Source organism: Schistocerca americana, chromosome 6, assembly GCF_021461395.2.
Source record: "Schistocerca americana isolate TAMUIC-IGC-003095 chromosome 6, iqSchAmer2.1, whole genome shotgun sequence".
Classification (NCBI taxonomy): domain Eukaryota; kingdom Metazoa; phylum Arthropoda; class Insecta; order Orthoptera; family Acrididae; genus Schistocerca; species Schistocerca americana.
Window position 1 is genome coordinate 228093905 of NC_060124.1, and position 16567 is coordinate 228110471.

At 42.3% G+C, this 16567-nt stretch overlaps 1 protein-coding gene across 2 annotated transcripts in view; it reads left to right on the forward strand.

Annotated features, from left to right (window-relative positions):
- Positions 1 to 16567, forward strand: part of LOC124619298 — an 87787-nt gene that overhangs the window by 17756 nt on the left and 53464 nt on the right. For both annotated transcript variants that reach the window (XM_047145584.1, XM_047145583.1), the window contains exon 2: positions 6882 to 6959. In XM_047145584.1, the coding sequence (XP_047001540.1) occupies positions 6882 to 6959 (78 nt within the window). The remainder of the gene's footprint in view (positions 1 to 6881; positions 6960 to 16567) is intronic.

Sequence of the window (16567 nt, forward strand, 5' to 3'; positions counted from 1 at the left end):
GAGAGCGAGGTCAGGTAAAAATTTTGTATAGAGATGGCAGGTATTCCATGACTGTATTTCCTGTCTGCCCAGGTTCTGGATTCTGTATGGTGGTGAGAGGGAGTTTTTTGAGGTTGGGGTAAATGTGGTAGGTGTGCAAGACAGGATTTGTCAGTTATGAGGGGACGTGGAGGAGGTTTGGAGGTTGTTCGAGAGATGGTGGATAGTGGTAGTCCAAGGTGGGAGTAGAAAGTGAAGACGGTGGAGAGTTTTCTTGAGATGGCATTGTGCATGTTGCTCTAGTGCCTGAAGAGTAAAGGTTTCAATGTGTGATATAGGATTCAGGAGTTTGGAATAGTATAGCAGGAGAATTTTGTGGATGGAGAGAAGGTACTGTCAGGAGGTAATTGTGGAAGGAAGGGTGGCAGCCAGAGAAGGGTAATTTGATGATAAGGCCATTTGGGGGGATTCCAGCCAAGCAATAACGCAGAAACAGTACGCTGAACTGGACTGGGTTCTGTGCGGTTCTGTATTGACGCATATGGAAGGAGCAAGGATCCATTGTGGCGGAAAAAAATGTGAAAAAAATACATAAATAACGTAAAATTATGTCCAAAAAATTCACAAAAATACACCCAAACGTGAGAAAAATCATGAAGAGGATGAAACGGATGAAGTAAGAGGAAACAGGATGAAATCTGAGGAAGTAGGCTGATAATGAAAAGCAAAAACCAACTCAAATTGGCGTGAACACTTGAAGAGCTCAAAGAAAAAATAAACAAAAAGAAAGATTGTAATAGGGGTTGCAGGTGTGTTGGTGGATAAGTGTGAAGAAGATGGATGGCAGATGTGACTAGATTAGGTGAAGTTAATTGGTGTGAACTGGAATAGGGGGGAGAAGGAGTGAGGGGTGGGAAGGTTTAGGTAGGATGAGATACAGGTTCACGTGGCACATGAAAAATACAGGAAATAACACGCGAAAATACTCGAGAGTGGTGCAGGAAGAGTGATCAATTTGAAGGTATAGGATTAATGATATCGGTGGGAGTAGTGTGAGACATAAGATGCTGTACCAATGCCATCCTGTAGCCATCTGTTGTGCCTGGCTGAGACAGTTGATACAGTGTGGCTCGTGTGAGCAGGACATGCAGAGCGGTTTGTAAGGTGACAAGAGGAACACAGGGAAGAAGAGAAAAAAGGATGGATACTGAGTATAGTAATGCATTAGAAAATAGTAACAAAGGAAAACAGCACTGTGTAATGCGATGGAAGGAAAGCCATGAGGCAAAGTCAAACTATGGAAAATCCAGACTGGAATGTAACAATATTATGAAAAGGATAGTAGCTACTCACCATATAATGGAGATGCCAAGTCGCAGATAGGCACAACAAAAAGACTGCCAGAAAATGTGCTTTCAGCCAACAAGGCCTTCATCGAAAATAGACACCACACACACACACACACACACACACACACACACACACACACACACACACCAATGAATGCAAACGCAATTCAAACACGCATGACCACCGTCTCTGGCAGCTGAAGTTAGACTCTGGCTGCCAGAGATAGTGGCTATGTATGTGGAAGTTGTGTGTGTGTGTGTATTTTCAATGAAGACCTTATTGGCTGAAAGCTCACGTTCTGACAGTCTTCTTGTTGTGCGCATCTGCAACTGGGCATCTCCACTATATGGTGAATAGCAACTGTCCTTTTCATAATATTGTTACATTCCATCCTGAATTTTCCATTGTTTGACTGCACCTCTACTGATATACTTGTTACATTTATATGCAGACTAGCATTCGTATGGATATATTAAGTTGTGAGGTTCATAAATGATCATATGTTAGAGCTTCAAATATATTCTACAATTATACAACAGATTGATGCCTTTGAGATTGGATGGCAGTTGTGTGGCTCACTTCTGCTCCCCTTCTTACAGATAGGTGTGACCAGGGCTTTCTTCCAAGCACTAGGCACAGTTTAAGTGGGATCTATGATATAGTATGGTTAAAATAAGAGCGAAGCCAGATACAAATTTTGTATAGAAATGACAGGTATTCCATGGAAGTTTTGTGTAATTTTATTGATTTAAGCTGCTTCCCAGTGCTACTGACAGTTATTTCCATATCACTCAAGACAGAGGTTTGCAAGAATTGAATTGGTGCAGTACTTCTGCTTCTGCATTTGTAAAGGAACATTTGAAAATAGAATTCAGCATTTCTGCTTTCACTATGCTATCCACAATGTCAGTATGAGTGGTGCCACTGACAGCCTTCAGTAATGACCATAATTTCTTTGGATTTCTCCAGAGCTCTTTCAATAAGATTTTGCTATGGTAGTCATTGAAGGCTTTACACAAAGCTGTTTTTACAGCCAAATGCATTTCATTCAGCATCTCCCTACCAATAAGCGTATGCTTCGTCTTACACTTTTTATGCAGTGCTCGCTATGTTTAAAATTTTGTTTACAGTGACTATATACTATGGAGGGTCCCTTTCATGATGAACTGTTCTATTAGGTACGTATCTACCCAATGCTTGGTCAACTGTATTTTAAATGCCGTCCACAGCCCCTCTGTATATATCTGCCCATTGGCAAATATTCTGGATTCCCTTTGATGTTTGACATGAAGACCTCTTTATGTAACTGAACAAGTCTTAGTCGTAGTTGCCTTTTGTACCTAAGTAATGATTGTTAGTACAGCTGTTTCATGGTCACTAACACCAATTTGCGTATGGAGAACAACATGAGGTGACACAATTCATGGGATACTGCCTAATATCATGTCCTTTTGCCCAGTGCCATGCAGCAACTGGATGTGATGTGGACTCAACAAGTTGTTGGAAGTCCCCTGCAGAAATATTGAGCCATGCTGATTCTATAGCTGCCCATAATTACGAAAGTGTTGCTGGCCCATTATGGTGTGCACAAACTGACCTCACGAGTATCTCCCAGAAACGTTCGATAGGATTCATGTTTGGTGATCTGGGTGGCCTAATCAGTTGCTCGAACTGTCCAGGAAGTTCTGCAGACCAATCACAAACATTTGTGGCTCGGTGAAATGGCGCATTGTCATTGACAAAAATTCCATCGTTGTTTGGGAACGTGAAGACCATGAATGGCTTCAAATGGGCACCAAGTGGCCAAACGTAACCAATTCCAGCCAATGATTCCTTCAGTTGGACCAGAGAACCTAGCCCATTCCATGTAAACACTGCCCACACCATTATCACCAGCCTGCACAGTTCCTTGTTGACAACTTGGATCCACGGCTTCATGGGATCTCAAACCCTACCATCAGCTCTCACCAACTGAAATTGGGACTCATCTGACCATGTAACGGCTTTCGAGTCATCTAGAGTCCAACTGATGTGGTCATGAGCAGGGGAGAGATGCTGCAGGCAATGTCGTTCTGTTAGCCAAGGCACTTGCATTGGTCGTCTGTTGTCACAGACCATTAACACCAGATTGCGCCTCACTGTCCTAACAGCTACTTTCATTGTACATCTCACATTGCTGTATTTCACGCAGTGTTGTGTGTCTGTTTCCAGTGACAATTGAATGCACAAGCTGCTGCTCTCAGTCGTTAAGTGAAGGCTCTTGGCCACAGAGTTGTTCATGGTGAGAGGTAATGCCTGAAATTTGGTATTCTCAACACATTCTTGACACTGTGTATCTTGGAATATTGAATTCCATTACGATTTCCAAAATGGAATGTCCCAAGCGTGTAGCTCGAACTACCATTCTGCCTTCAAAGTCTGTTAATTCCCACCGTGTGGCCACAATCACGTCAGAAACCTTTTCACATGTATCACCTAAATACAATTGACAGATAGACCAATGTACTGGCCTTTTATACCTCATGTTCGCGATACTGCCGCCATATGTATATGTGCAAATTGCTATTCCATGTCTTTTGTCACCTCAGTGTGTGCAACCACAAAATATATGGAAACACTACTACAGATGAATGTCCACATTGCTGATATATTCCACAGCCTTTTTGGTAGCATGTAGGATTTTGGAGTAGTCACTAGTGAAGGCTGAAGGATTGACAATCTTCAAATATATGTTTTATGGTTTACCCATTTATCTAGCAGCTCCACAATCGCACTTGGGAGAAGCTATTGTTTCCCATCTGTACAACAAGTGAACAAATCTACACAGTTTTTCATATTCTACTTAGGGTAGACCAGATTTTGCAAGGCTTGTTGAATCAGGCTGGTGTGGATGTGATGCAAGGGTTGTCAGTGAGATTTGTTGACGAAATTTTACTTTCAACATCATTCAACATTTTTCTCGTTGATTTCCTTAAGCTGATTTTTGCTTTATTTGACTGCTAGGTTTTTACTTATAAACTGTTGAATCTGTGATGAAGCTCTTTATGTTTATGCAGCAGCTTTTTAACTCGGCTGTTAAACCACAGTGGGTCTTTCCCAACCTTTGAAGATCTTGTTCGGAGTGTACTTGCTGTCTAAGGCATACCGAAAAATGCTTTTGAATTTTTTGTGTGTATTTGGATCTTATGGGTGCAGAACACTGAGTGTTGTGACTTGGCAAGACAGCCAAGCCACTATGAGATAGCCGAAAGGCACGCGTTTAAGCTCATGCAGGCTGGCGTGAGGTCTGGAACAGTTAAAGGAGTTGAGTCTAGTAAAAAAAGTACGTAGCTTCTGGAATAGTTAACTGTAATCCATAATTGGTGAACATCGGTCTGACAGTACATGCATCACAAGATAAATAGCAAATGATAATGGCGCCTTGCTAGGTCGTAGCAAGTGACGTAGCTGAAGGCTATGCTAACTATCATCTCGGCAAATGAGAGCGTAATTTGTCAGTGAACCATCGCTAGCAAAGTCGGCTGTACAACTGGGGCGAGTGCTAGGAAGTCTCTCTAGACCTGCCGTGTGGCGGCGCTCGGTCTGCAATCACTGATAGTGGCGACACGCGGGTCCGACATATACTACCAGACCGCGGCCGATTTAAAGGCTACCACCTAGCAAGTGTGGTGTCTGGCGGTGACACCACACTGAGGTTATCAGAACCCATGAATTTTTTTCATTTGTGCTCCACACCTTTGTACTTGGCACTATGTATTTGTTGTAGACTACTCAGATTCTCTGCAATTTGTATCCTGTCACTTTTGCAAAGCAAAGATATCTAGGACATCTGAGACATTTCCTTTTCAAGTTGGTTCTGTAATTATATACTCAAAGTAATTTTTGGACAGGCCATTCAGAATTATGTCACACACATCCCTGCCTTGGGCACCAGTTTTGATAGCATGACTGTCCCAATCAAGTTGAAACCACCCCGTTATCAGGAAAGTTATTAACAATAATCTGAAACTTCTCTCTGAAGTGCTCCTCAGCCAGGCATCTACAAAGGCGTCCAATTACCATTTTTGACAGAGATTTGATGCTTAACTTTACACAGATTTATCCACATTCGGAATTCATGATAACTATGCTAGATATTATCGTATTCTTTACTGCGATAAAAATGCTGCCACCATTGGTGACTAACCTATCCGTATGATAAATATCCCAATCTGAACTTGGGATTTTGTTGCTGTTCACTTTCAATTTCAACCAACTTTCTGTTCCTAACACTATCTGTGCATTACAACTTTTGAGAATAATTCTGGGACCTTTCTGTGGATGCTCCTGCAGTTAACTAATATCATATTAAACTTTTCTACATATTTGAGGATGAGTATTCTCTGAGAACGTTGTAGCTCATGTATCTTTGATTTTGGCCAGCAAAACTGCTGGGATTTCTTAAGACGTAAGAAAACCTCCATGTGCATGCTACGCGTACTCCACTACCCTATTAGCCACTTCCTGCTTGTAGTGTATGCCTGACCTATTAAGGGGAACCTTACAGATCTCCACCTGATAGCAGAGGTTGAGAAATTTGTATGTGATACCATTGCAGAATTGTCTGAGCTCTGGTTTAGACCTTGAACTCTGCTCCAAACCAGAGGACCATAATCGACCCTGGTAACTACAAATAGTGAGCTTAGGCTGCATCCCATTTGATTTGCTAGTTGCCTTCACCAAATGAGCCATCTACCAAATGGAACTGAAGATGACCTCAGAACCCAAGCAGCAGGTGTCATTTGTACCTACATGTGCCATTATTTGTAGCCGGTTGCACACAGTGTGCTTAATAGGTACTGGCAGGGCTTCCTCATTGTCTCAGATGAGACCCCCTTACAAACTTGCTGAATGGACACTGGCATTGTTTTCAGTCCTGCCTGCTATTTTCCTGGGGGTCTCTATTACTCGCCTAATTTTGGAGTTCCCAATGACTAGCATACTTGCCCTCTGCACTTACAAGACTGTGCAGGAAAATCGGCCACTGGCCCTGCAGAAAAAGCAACCACTGGCCCAACAGGAGAGTCATCCCTTTCTGGTTAGGAAGAATTATCAAGAGTGGGTAGCACCTCGTACATTTTGCTGAGGCATAAGAAACCAGCCGTGTGGCCCATTCACTTTTTCGCCTTCCGCATGAACCCACCACTCTTAGCCACTCATTTTCAAGTGAAGACTGACTGGTCAGCAGAGGTGCCATTAAGATTTATTTTGGAGCCATTAAGATGAATACGCTGAGCTTTCCTGCAGACATTTCATCAGGCCCAGGTGTTCGGTAGTTGGGTACAGTAATTAGTTTGTATCTGTGGAATTCAATAGCCAATCATTCAAAAACACCATCTACAGGTAGGTTGCTGAGAGCAATAGTTAAATATTGCAGAGGCAGATGTTTGTTGATGCAGGCACTCTCATCTATAGGCATAACAGCTGAGTATGTTCCTTCTATTGGTCATTGCACTTAATCAATAGATGCTTGCAACTGGAGGCCTAATTGTCATTTCTCTTTTGCTTTATAGCAGTGTGATGACAATGGTGTAGAAGACAGCCTGTGGGATTATCTACCAGTTGAGCCTGTTGTGAAGGTGGAGGCATTGGTAAGTGTTAAAATTCATGCATATTCAATTTGATTGATACATATTTTCATTTTTTTTTTTTTTTTTTTTTTTTTTTTTTTTTTTTTGGGGGGGGGGGGGATGGTTGAATACAAAAAAATAGAGAAGGAGCAAGAGCAAACTTATAGCTTGAGGCATATTGATAGAATGCAGTGAATAATATTCATGCATTTGCAGAGAATATCAGAAAGGAATGAAAGGGGGATGCTTGACCACAGATTTACTTTATCTTACTGTTCTTTTAATCAGATAATTTATAATTTGTCGAAGTTCTGATTACGATTGAAATAACAACTGCTACTCGTTCTAGTGATCGACATTTATTGCAGCATTTACCCTGGCTCTTTGTCTATTGTTCACTACTTTGAATGTCACAACTTAAATTTTTGCCATCATCATTATCAAAAGTTTACTTTGTAAGAAATTATTTCTTCAGAAGGAAAGATTAATGAATGACTCTACTAGTGCTTACAAGCTAGCAAATATAAATGAAAATGGTCCAAACTTCCATGATTGGAATGTATTATATGGAATCAAATGCAAATGTGCTTCTAATATTGTGTTTTAATTGTATATGCCCACTTTTTCTTATGCTATTGGTATTTATAATTACTTTTCTTGCATGTCCTGAAAGAATTCTGGGCGACACATTCATATAAATAGCCTTTATATAGTTTTAGTTTCACTATATTAACTTATTCGTTGACTGTTCTTCTAAAGAGGAATCATTAAAACTGAAACAAACTAACAGCTTTTCTATTCTGGTTTAGACATATACTTTCTCGAGTATATTCTTCATTGGAGATTCTCGATGTTGTCTACTCAGAGGGCCCTTCTTAAACAGTCCTTGTCGAGTTGGAAGCTTTGTGCCTTTCTTATTGTGACATAAAGGTGTCTGCTGGTGAGCTCAACTGCTACAATCTTCCAAAGGAGTACCACAAACAAATAATAATACAGTGCAAAACAAATATGTGCAGTACTACATAATATCATATGTATAAAAATACACAATATAGACAGAGGCAGGTGCATATTATTAAAAAAGAAATGTAAGTTTTAACATAAAATTAATTACCTCATTTACTCATTTATCAACAACGAGGGTTCAAAAACCTTCGCACCTACAACTCTTTAGGGAAAAATACTGAATTTAAAATCTGTACCATCTCATATGGCACCCTGCATAAATGACGAAATGTGTTACTGTTTCTTAAGTAGTCTAATGAAAACATTAAATATCATAATGAGAATCACCTTTTCAATAATTTATGAGATACAGTACATGTAATTCATATTTGTCTTTCTTTTTCATTAATTAATTATTCTATTTAAAATATACCTGTCATTTTGTTTTGCTTCTTAGAAGCTCCTAATTCAAGCTGTGTCAGGTAAGTAAATACTTTATTGTAATATCATTTATTATTATTATTATTAGTCCAGCTCTCAGGTAGATTGTCCCCTGATCAGATCATATTTAAGAAGTTAAGAATCTGTCTATAAACGATTTGTTAGTGTATTTAAACAGCTCTAGATTGATTAAATCTTCTCCTGGGGCTTATCATTTGTATGAATAAAATTAGCCAAGAGTGGGGACAAATGCCACACGGCTTCTTTCAAATCATCAGAAACACAAAGCTAGATGCCTTACTTTTTGCAGATGATTTAACTCTTGTAGAGGATGACATGCAGCATTCTGTACACAATTTACAGATTCTATCAGAGAAATACAGCACGGACATAGGCGCAAACACCAAAAAATCAAATTACGGCTTCCTGCACAAAGTACCCAATATGACGTAAGATATGTTTTTAAAATACAACTCTAGAAAGACTGAACACATTCACATATGTAGGCTATAAACTATCTTTTCTGGAAGAAACAGACCTATCTGAAAAAGTCATCAGGTATATAAGAAAATTGGGAGTCATTAATAATGTAATGAAACCTTCTCTAGTCAAGAAGTGCATCAGAATATACCTTTATAATAAGCTTCCTTCTCAACCTGTCCATTATGTCTCCCATGAGCCAGGATCCTGGGCGAGTTTTGTGAACATTCTCCATTTCCTAAACCTCACCAGTCTTTTTACATCACCCCTCTTCCTTTTCCTTCAGCCTTTCTGCCAGGAGGAGGAGCCACTGGCTCCAAAAGCTTGCGATTTCTTTAACCTTTATATGTATTTCCTCCTGTGGTTGCTTGGTGAGTAGGTTCTAATTATATTTATAAAACCTTAGCAATCCTATGCTGTGTTATGGCAGTGAAGTCTGGACAATGAAGACAAAATATGTGAAAAGACTAACAGCCTGTGAAATGAAATTCTTGAGAAGAACAGCTGGGCACACCAAATGGGACCACAAAAGGAATGAAGATGTGTTGAAGGAACTTCAAATGGAACCCATCTCGCATTATATTCATAACTACAAAAAAAAATCGAAGAAAACATCTACAATGAATGCGCTCAAAGAGGATGCCAAAATCCACACTATACTACCACCCCAATGGTGTAAGATTGCTTGGATGACCAGTGAAAAGATGGCAGGGGAATTTCTTGACAAGACCACAACAGGTGAGAAGGCCTAATACTTGGAAGGAGGCAGACAATGATTGTTATTTGCATTTTCATTTTAAAGTCAAATAACCATGTAGGATTCAATAAAAAGAGCTCCGTCAATCGAATCAGTTCTGTTAATGTGATAATATTTTGAAATAGTGGAAGCATCTCTTTTTTGCTTAAAGAATACCCGTGTAATATTATTTGATAGTTGACATTTCATGCGTCACGTCGACAATCCCTCATTGTATTAATTACCTGGATGACATAATTGTCACAGGCCGCAGCACGAAGGAACACTTGCACAACCTTTGCACCCTCTTTCTCAAATTCAGGTCTGTGGGCTTGCGTTGTAACTTGGATAAGTCAAACTTCTTCCAACCGTCCATTGAGTGTGTGGGCTACACCATCTCTCGGCACGGCGTCCAGCCACTAGGAAGTTTGGTCCAAGGTATCGTCGACCTTCCTCGGCCCGCTTCACTGAAAGAGTTACAAGCTTTTTTAGGCAAGATAGCCTATTACCACCAGTTCATTCCTAGGGCTTCCACCGTAGCCCGCCCCCTGTACTGCCTTCTGCGCAAGGGTGTTCCTTTTGATTGGTCGCCTGCATGCGAGCGAGCGTTTGCCTCGTTGAAGGGCCTCCTCACGTCAGTGCCTTGTTTCGCTACTTTTGACCCCCATAAGCCGTTGGTCCTGGCTACCGATGCTTCGCAGTATGGGGTGGGGGCGGTCCTGGCCCATCGCAACGCAGATGGTTCCGAGCAACCACTGGCGTTTGCGTCTAAAACTCTTAGTCCTGCGCAGGCCCATTACTCCCAGGTGGAAAAAGAGGCTTTGGCCATTGTCTACGCTATTACCAAGTAGACTACAGCGCTGGGCCTTGTTCCTCTCTAAGTACCATTATGACATTCATTTTCGCCCTACTGGACAGCATGCCAACGCCGACGCTCTTTCCCGTCTTCCGGTGGTCCCGGATCCAACGTTCGATCGAGAGGAGATAATGTGTTTTCATTTGGATGTGGCGTCCCGCCAAGCGGTTGACGGCTTCCCGATCACTAGTTCTCAAGTCGCTAGGGAAACGGCAGCTGACCCGGTTCTCCAGCAGGTAGTTCGCCTCATTCAGCAGGGGTGGTCATCCTGCCCTCCAGGCCGGGCCTCGGACCCTCTTCGTAATTATTTTATTCTATGAGACCGCCTCTCGGTCTTGGACGGAGTTCTCCTTCTGGCTACCGATGATACAGCTCCTCACTTGGTTGTTCCTGCAAGTTGACGAAGGGAGGTCCTCACGTTATCACATGCAGGGCACTGGGGTGTTTCCCGTACTAAAACCTTGGCTCGCAGACATGTGTACTGGCCCGGTATTGACAGAGAAATTGAGCACTTGGTGGCCGCCTGTTCCCAGTGTGCGAGCCAACAGGCATCTCCCAGGGCAGCATTCTCTTCATGGCCGCCGGCAACCCACGCATGGGAACGTGTTCACATCGATTTTGCGGGCCCGTTTCTCAATGGCTTTTGGCTCATTGTCATTGATGCTTATTCCCGATTCCCATATGTGGTTCACTGCTCCTCAACCACTTCAGAAGTTGCAATCCAGGCACTAGCAAAAATCTTTTCTGTGGAAGGTCTGCCAATCACCCTCGTCTCGGACAATGGACCGCAGTTTATTTCGCAGACCTTCCAGGATTTTTGTAGGCGCTTCGGTATTCGGCACGTTTGCTCTCCCCCCTTCCATCCACAATCGAATAGGGAAGCCGAGCGCATGGTGCGCACATTTAAGACGCAAATGAAAAAGTATGTTCACGAGTTTCCTGCGGAGGAGGCATTGACGTTTTTCCTGACGGCATACCGGACCACACCAATGGGAGACCGCAGCCCCGCAGAGCTCCTCCATGGGCGCCAACCTAGGACTCTGCTGCACCTCCACCGGCCTGGTCCTCGCCAGTCTTCGCAAAACGGAGTACCTGGCTTTCCACTGGGTATGTCGGTCTGGGCACGTGGGTTTGGTCGCAATCCACGTTGGATACCGGCGGTGGTCCTGCGCCGAAATGGCCGCCGGCTCTACACCTTGCAGGCGGGGGCCGGGTGGTACGTCGTCACCAAAATCAGCTACGTCCACGTTTGGGCACCCACCCTCCGATCTCTCGGACACCGGCTTCCCCATTGCCGTCACCCATGTTGGTTTCCCAGGGGACGTTACCGCCTCTCCCCGCTGTGACTGCCGCACTGCGATGGTTCTCAGACTTGGCAGCCTCCAGTAGCTCCAGCACCAGTATCGCCATCGTGCGAGATGCCCCAGCGAGAGCCGGCCCCCCTCGCAGGCCCGGTTTCTCAGGAGGCTGATACACCTGTGGTCGTCCCTTCCCCATCGCCCCCGCCACTGGGTCTTGCCCCACCCGAGGTGGAACGGGATCCAGAGTTCGACAGCTTGTCGCCCGTTCTGTCCCAGGCTCCAGTGGTGGGACAACGGGGGCCTCTTCGTCTGGGTCACTTCCAGCCGTATTCGAAGGTTCCGGCTCGAGGGTTGGCAGATCCCCTCGACTCCGGCCTTCCAATGGATGTGGAGGTCATCACTCCTGCCCGACGCTCCACCTTCCAACACAGTGGATCACAGTGGCTTCACCCCCCGAAGGAGGAGGAGTGCACTAGCCACCGGAAAGATCGCGGGAGGCGCACATCGGCACGGCGCGTCACGGACGGTAGTTGCCGCAAGTAGAGTCCCGTCCACCAGAGGGCACGCGAGAATTCGGACGCGACCTCTGCCGGCGTAACAACAACAACAACTCAGGCAGCACGGGCCGTGCCCAGTCAGTTAACATCGGGCATGCATAGGACACAGTCCCGGTCTACACTAAGTGAAGTGCGACGTAAACGTGAATAGTGTTACTACAACCTCATTACTCTTTTTTTTCCCTATTTCCATTTGTACTATGTCCTTAACTGATGCAGGTGTTGGATAAGGCTTAGTGTGGAATGATTCATGTGATATTGTCTTTAGTGTATATTTAAAATCTTTAATTATCCCTGGTTTTAATGAAAAATGTCTTTTTGTTTCTGCAGTAAAGGTACCATTGTGTCTTGTTCAGTCTTATTATGATATCTATACTTATTGATTATCTTCTTGTTCATTAGCTATCTTCTTATGCTGGTGTTTTTTTACACAATCATTTTACAGCGATATACTCTGCTGTTATATCATGGCCTCGTCATAAAGAAAAGACATCTTACCTCCATTGAAATCTATCAGCATCTTATTCTCAGATAGACAATCTTATTACCTAGTAAAATAGGGCGCTTTTAGCCCCATTAGCGGAAACATCGGTTATTCAAATGCTCAGTTACCAATAACAAGCATGGTCGATAATTCACGTCCATTGTTCCAGTAATTCAAATTGTTTTAATTCCAGTAACTGGTAACATTTGAAACTTATATAGTAGCTTGTGTTCTTCCAAAAAGCTCTGGTCAGTAGCACACATTTCACTTACAGAGTCTAGAATAATATTGACTTATTCTAGGTTTAAAATACTCTTTTGTTACTCCTTCTCCTTATTCTAATAAGTCTTCACTTGGATAAGCATTATTCTGAAATCTTCTTTCTATAAAATCTCCATTACACGGGTTGTCTGGATATTTGCGTCTGGAGCCGAGCTCTGCCCCGGAACCCCTAGAGTTTTCCCGTGTTGTTATTGCTGATGTGAATATTTCATTTGAATAGTTTTTATTTTGTGTTTTAATTTTTCTTGGCCATTTATTATTAGAATTATTTCCATTTAGCCATCTGTTAGTCAATTTTCGTACTGTGTCTATTTGTTCAATATATTCTGATAAAGTTGATATCTTTCCCCAGTTGTTACTAAGCAGTTTTTCCTTTAATCTTCAAGGTAACCTACCAATTGCCACCTCTAATAAATGTCCCTTTCTGATTGGATCATCTCTGTATTTTGCTAACTTAAGAGTCCATTCTACAAAATACCTATAACCTTTCCATTTAATATTATGTGGCTTAAAACTAAGTAATTACTTCTGTACTCCTTCACTCCAGCACTTGGATTCAAAGGGTGCCTCGAAATCATTGTAAGTTGTAAAGTCTTCTAATAGTATTGTATCCCTTTGTGCTGCATCCACATTAAGGTGGTATACAACAAAAAAGATTTATTTTTGTCACTGCCGCCTCTGGTAACAGACCTTTAAATGCCTTGAGAAACAATACTGAGTGTACTTCTTCCAGTGGAGTAAAAGATGGAAATCTCTGGGTAACCCTTTATCATATACAGTAGAAAAATCATCGCAGTTGTTATATTGTACATTATGTTTAACTAATAAATCCTCGAATTCTTTTTGTACCTCCCTTCTTGCAGATTCAAAGTTTAGTTAATTATTATTTGGTAACTCTTGTGTATTATGCCTTTTATCTCCATTGTTATTTAATGTAGATCCTTTTTCTAATGCCTTCATTCCATTGAGTAACTTGCCTTGTATGGATTTAATTGTATGTAAACGTTCTACTTAACTCTCTTGTCTTTCTTCCTCTAATTCTAATTGCTCTGCATGTTTAAATCCCAATTCTAATCTCTTTCTAGTTTATACATCCTTCCATTTAATAGAGAACTTATCTTGACCACTGTTTTATCCTTTTTAGAAGATTTGTTATCTATTTGAGAGAATTTGTCATCTGAGTATATTTTTTTTTCATGTCTGTCAATAACTCCAGCATTTTTTTGTTCCACATGAGAAAATCTTTTGTTCATGTTTGTTGGTTACTGTAAGATCATTGCGTGATTGTTTCCAAAGCAATGTTTCCCTATATGAGAATCATTGTATCAGTCTCCGAACAAAATTGTTGGTCACAGAAATTGGCAATCCCATGTACTGTGGTGTTGACAACATCAAAATTGAAGCATGAATGAATGGAGGAATGTGTTGGCAAGCCCATGTACTGTGGAGTTGACAGCATTAAAATTGGAGCCTGGATGAATGGAGGAATGTGCTCTTCACAGATGAATCCTGCTTTAGTTAGCAAAATGATGATGATCATTGCTTATTACTCTCTAGAGAACATGGCAGGTGATATAACTTCAGGAACGTGATGGAAAGAGACCAGTCTGGTGATTATTCTGTCACGCAGTGGTGAGGCATCATGGTGAATGGGTGTATGGAGCTGCACATCTTCACTGATGGTTGGAGGAATACTGTGAATGCTTAGAAGTACAGAGGTGGGGTATTGCTAACACATGTTCGCCTTTTCAGATGTATAGTTGGTCCTGACCACCTCTTTTTCTACTTATCTGCATCTACATACATACTCAGCAAGCCACCGTATGGTGCGTAGTAAAGGGTACCCTGTACTACTACTACTACTACTACTACTACTACTACGACTACTACTAATTTCCTTTCCTGTCCCACTCGCAGGCAGAGCAAGAGAAAAACGACTTTCTATATGCCTCCTTATGAGCCCTAATTACTCATACCTTTTTTTCGTGGTCCTTACACGAAATGTTTGTTAGCGGCAGTGGAATCATTCTGTAGTCAGCTTCAAATGCTGCTTCTTTAAGTTTTCTCGATGGTGTTCCTTGACAAGAACTCCGTCTTCCCTCCAGGGATTTCCGTTTGAGGTCCCAAAGAATCTCCATAACACTTCTGTGTTGTTCGAACCTACTAGCAACAAATCTAGCAGCCTGCCTCTGAATTGCTTTGACGTTCTCCTTTAATCTGATCCGAGATGGATGTCCAACATTCACCAGTACTCAAGACTAAAACACACTAGTGTCCTATTATGGTGTCCTTTACAAATGAGTTGCCCCTTCACATCAAGCTGCTTGAGGATGAATTTTTTGAAGGTGAAGATATCCATTGCATTGAAAGGTCAGTCAGGTCCCCAGATTTGAATCATATAGAACATGCCTGGAATGCAGTAGGGAGGCAAGTTGCAACCCGTCAGTGTCCACCAAGGACACTTAGCGGACCTCCACATTTCTCTTGCTGAGGAATGGGATCGACTATCAAGAGAGCTCTTGAACCATCTCGAAGAGAGCATGGTTCCTCTAGCAATATATTCATGCTGTATATTTTGCAGTTCCAAGGGAGAGACTCAGTGGCTTACCAAGAGTTCTCCCCAGTACATTCCCCTGCAGTGAAACCATTTGGTACAGCTCTTAAAATGTATCCCACTGCTCACTTCCGGGCAGCTCCTACCCTTTCTACTGATGATCAGATAAAATAATTTTAGGGGGGGGGGGGGGGAAACAGAAATGTAATGGTCAGTACTATTATTTTTGGGTTTCCTGTGAACACGGTTTTTACAACTTTTAAAGTGGTATGCTGACTGACTTTGAAGCTCTGAAAGTTGCTGTTACAAATTGTTTAACTATTCTGTGATATTAAGTAATTATACAGCCTGGAAAAGAAGATAAGCACCCAGAAGAAATGAATTACAGTTCTCTGTGACAGGTAGTACAGCCACCAGAGTGCATTTGTATAGTTTGTGTTTAGTGTTGTTACCAGGCCAAAGAGGGTATATAAGGGACATTGACAGTGTCAGATGTTGAGTGATAACTGTGAAGGACCATGGAGGTGCTGCATATTCATGAGACAGTGTTACTAGCACAAAACAGGAGTTTGAGAAGAGGCCTCAGTGTACATTTTCTGATGGCGAGCTGCTCAAATCATACAATGCAAGGATTTGTGGGGTATTTGGCTGTAACTATTTGACTGTAACAATGGCCCATTGTTGGACTGCATGGTTACATTATGCCAGGTACTCTCGTTGTCAAGGTTCCGGTCGACCACGTCTGACCACTACAAGGGGGACCACAGGGGTATTGTGCCCCTGGCACATCGTAATCCCTTCACATCTGTGCCTGTCATCCAAGAACTAGTAATGGACTCCCTGCAACGTTCTGTGTCATCCAGCACCGTTGGAGTTTAGCTGCAGCTGGAGTTGGAAATTAGTGTTCCTTGTGTATGCTGCCCTTTGTTGTGTCAGCTACTGTGGGAATCGGCACTAACACAAAGAAGGAAGTTGAGAAGTTGCAATGACTGG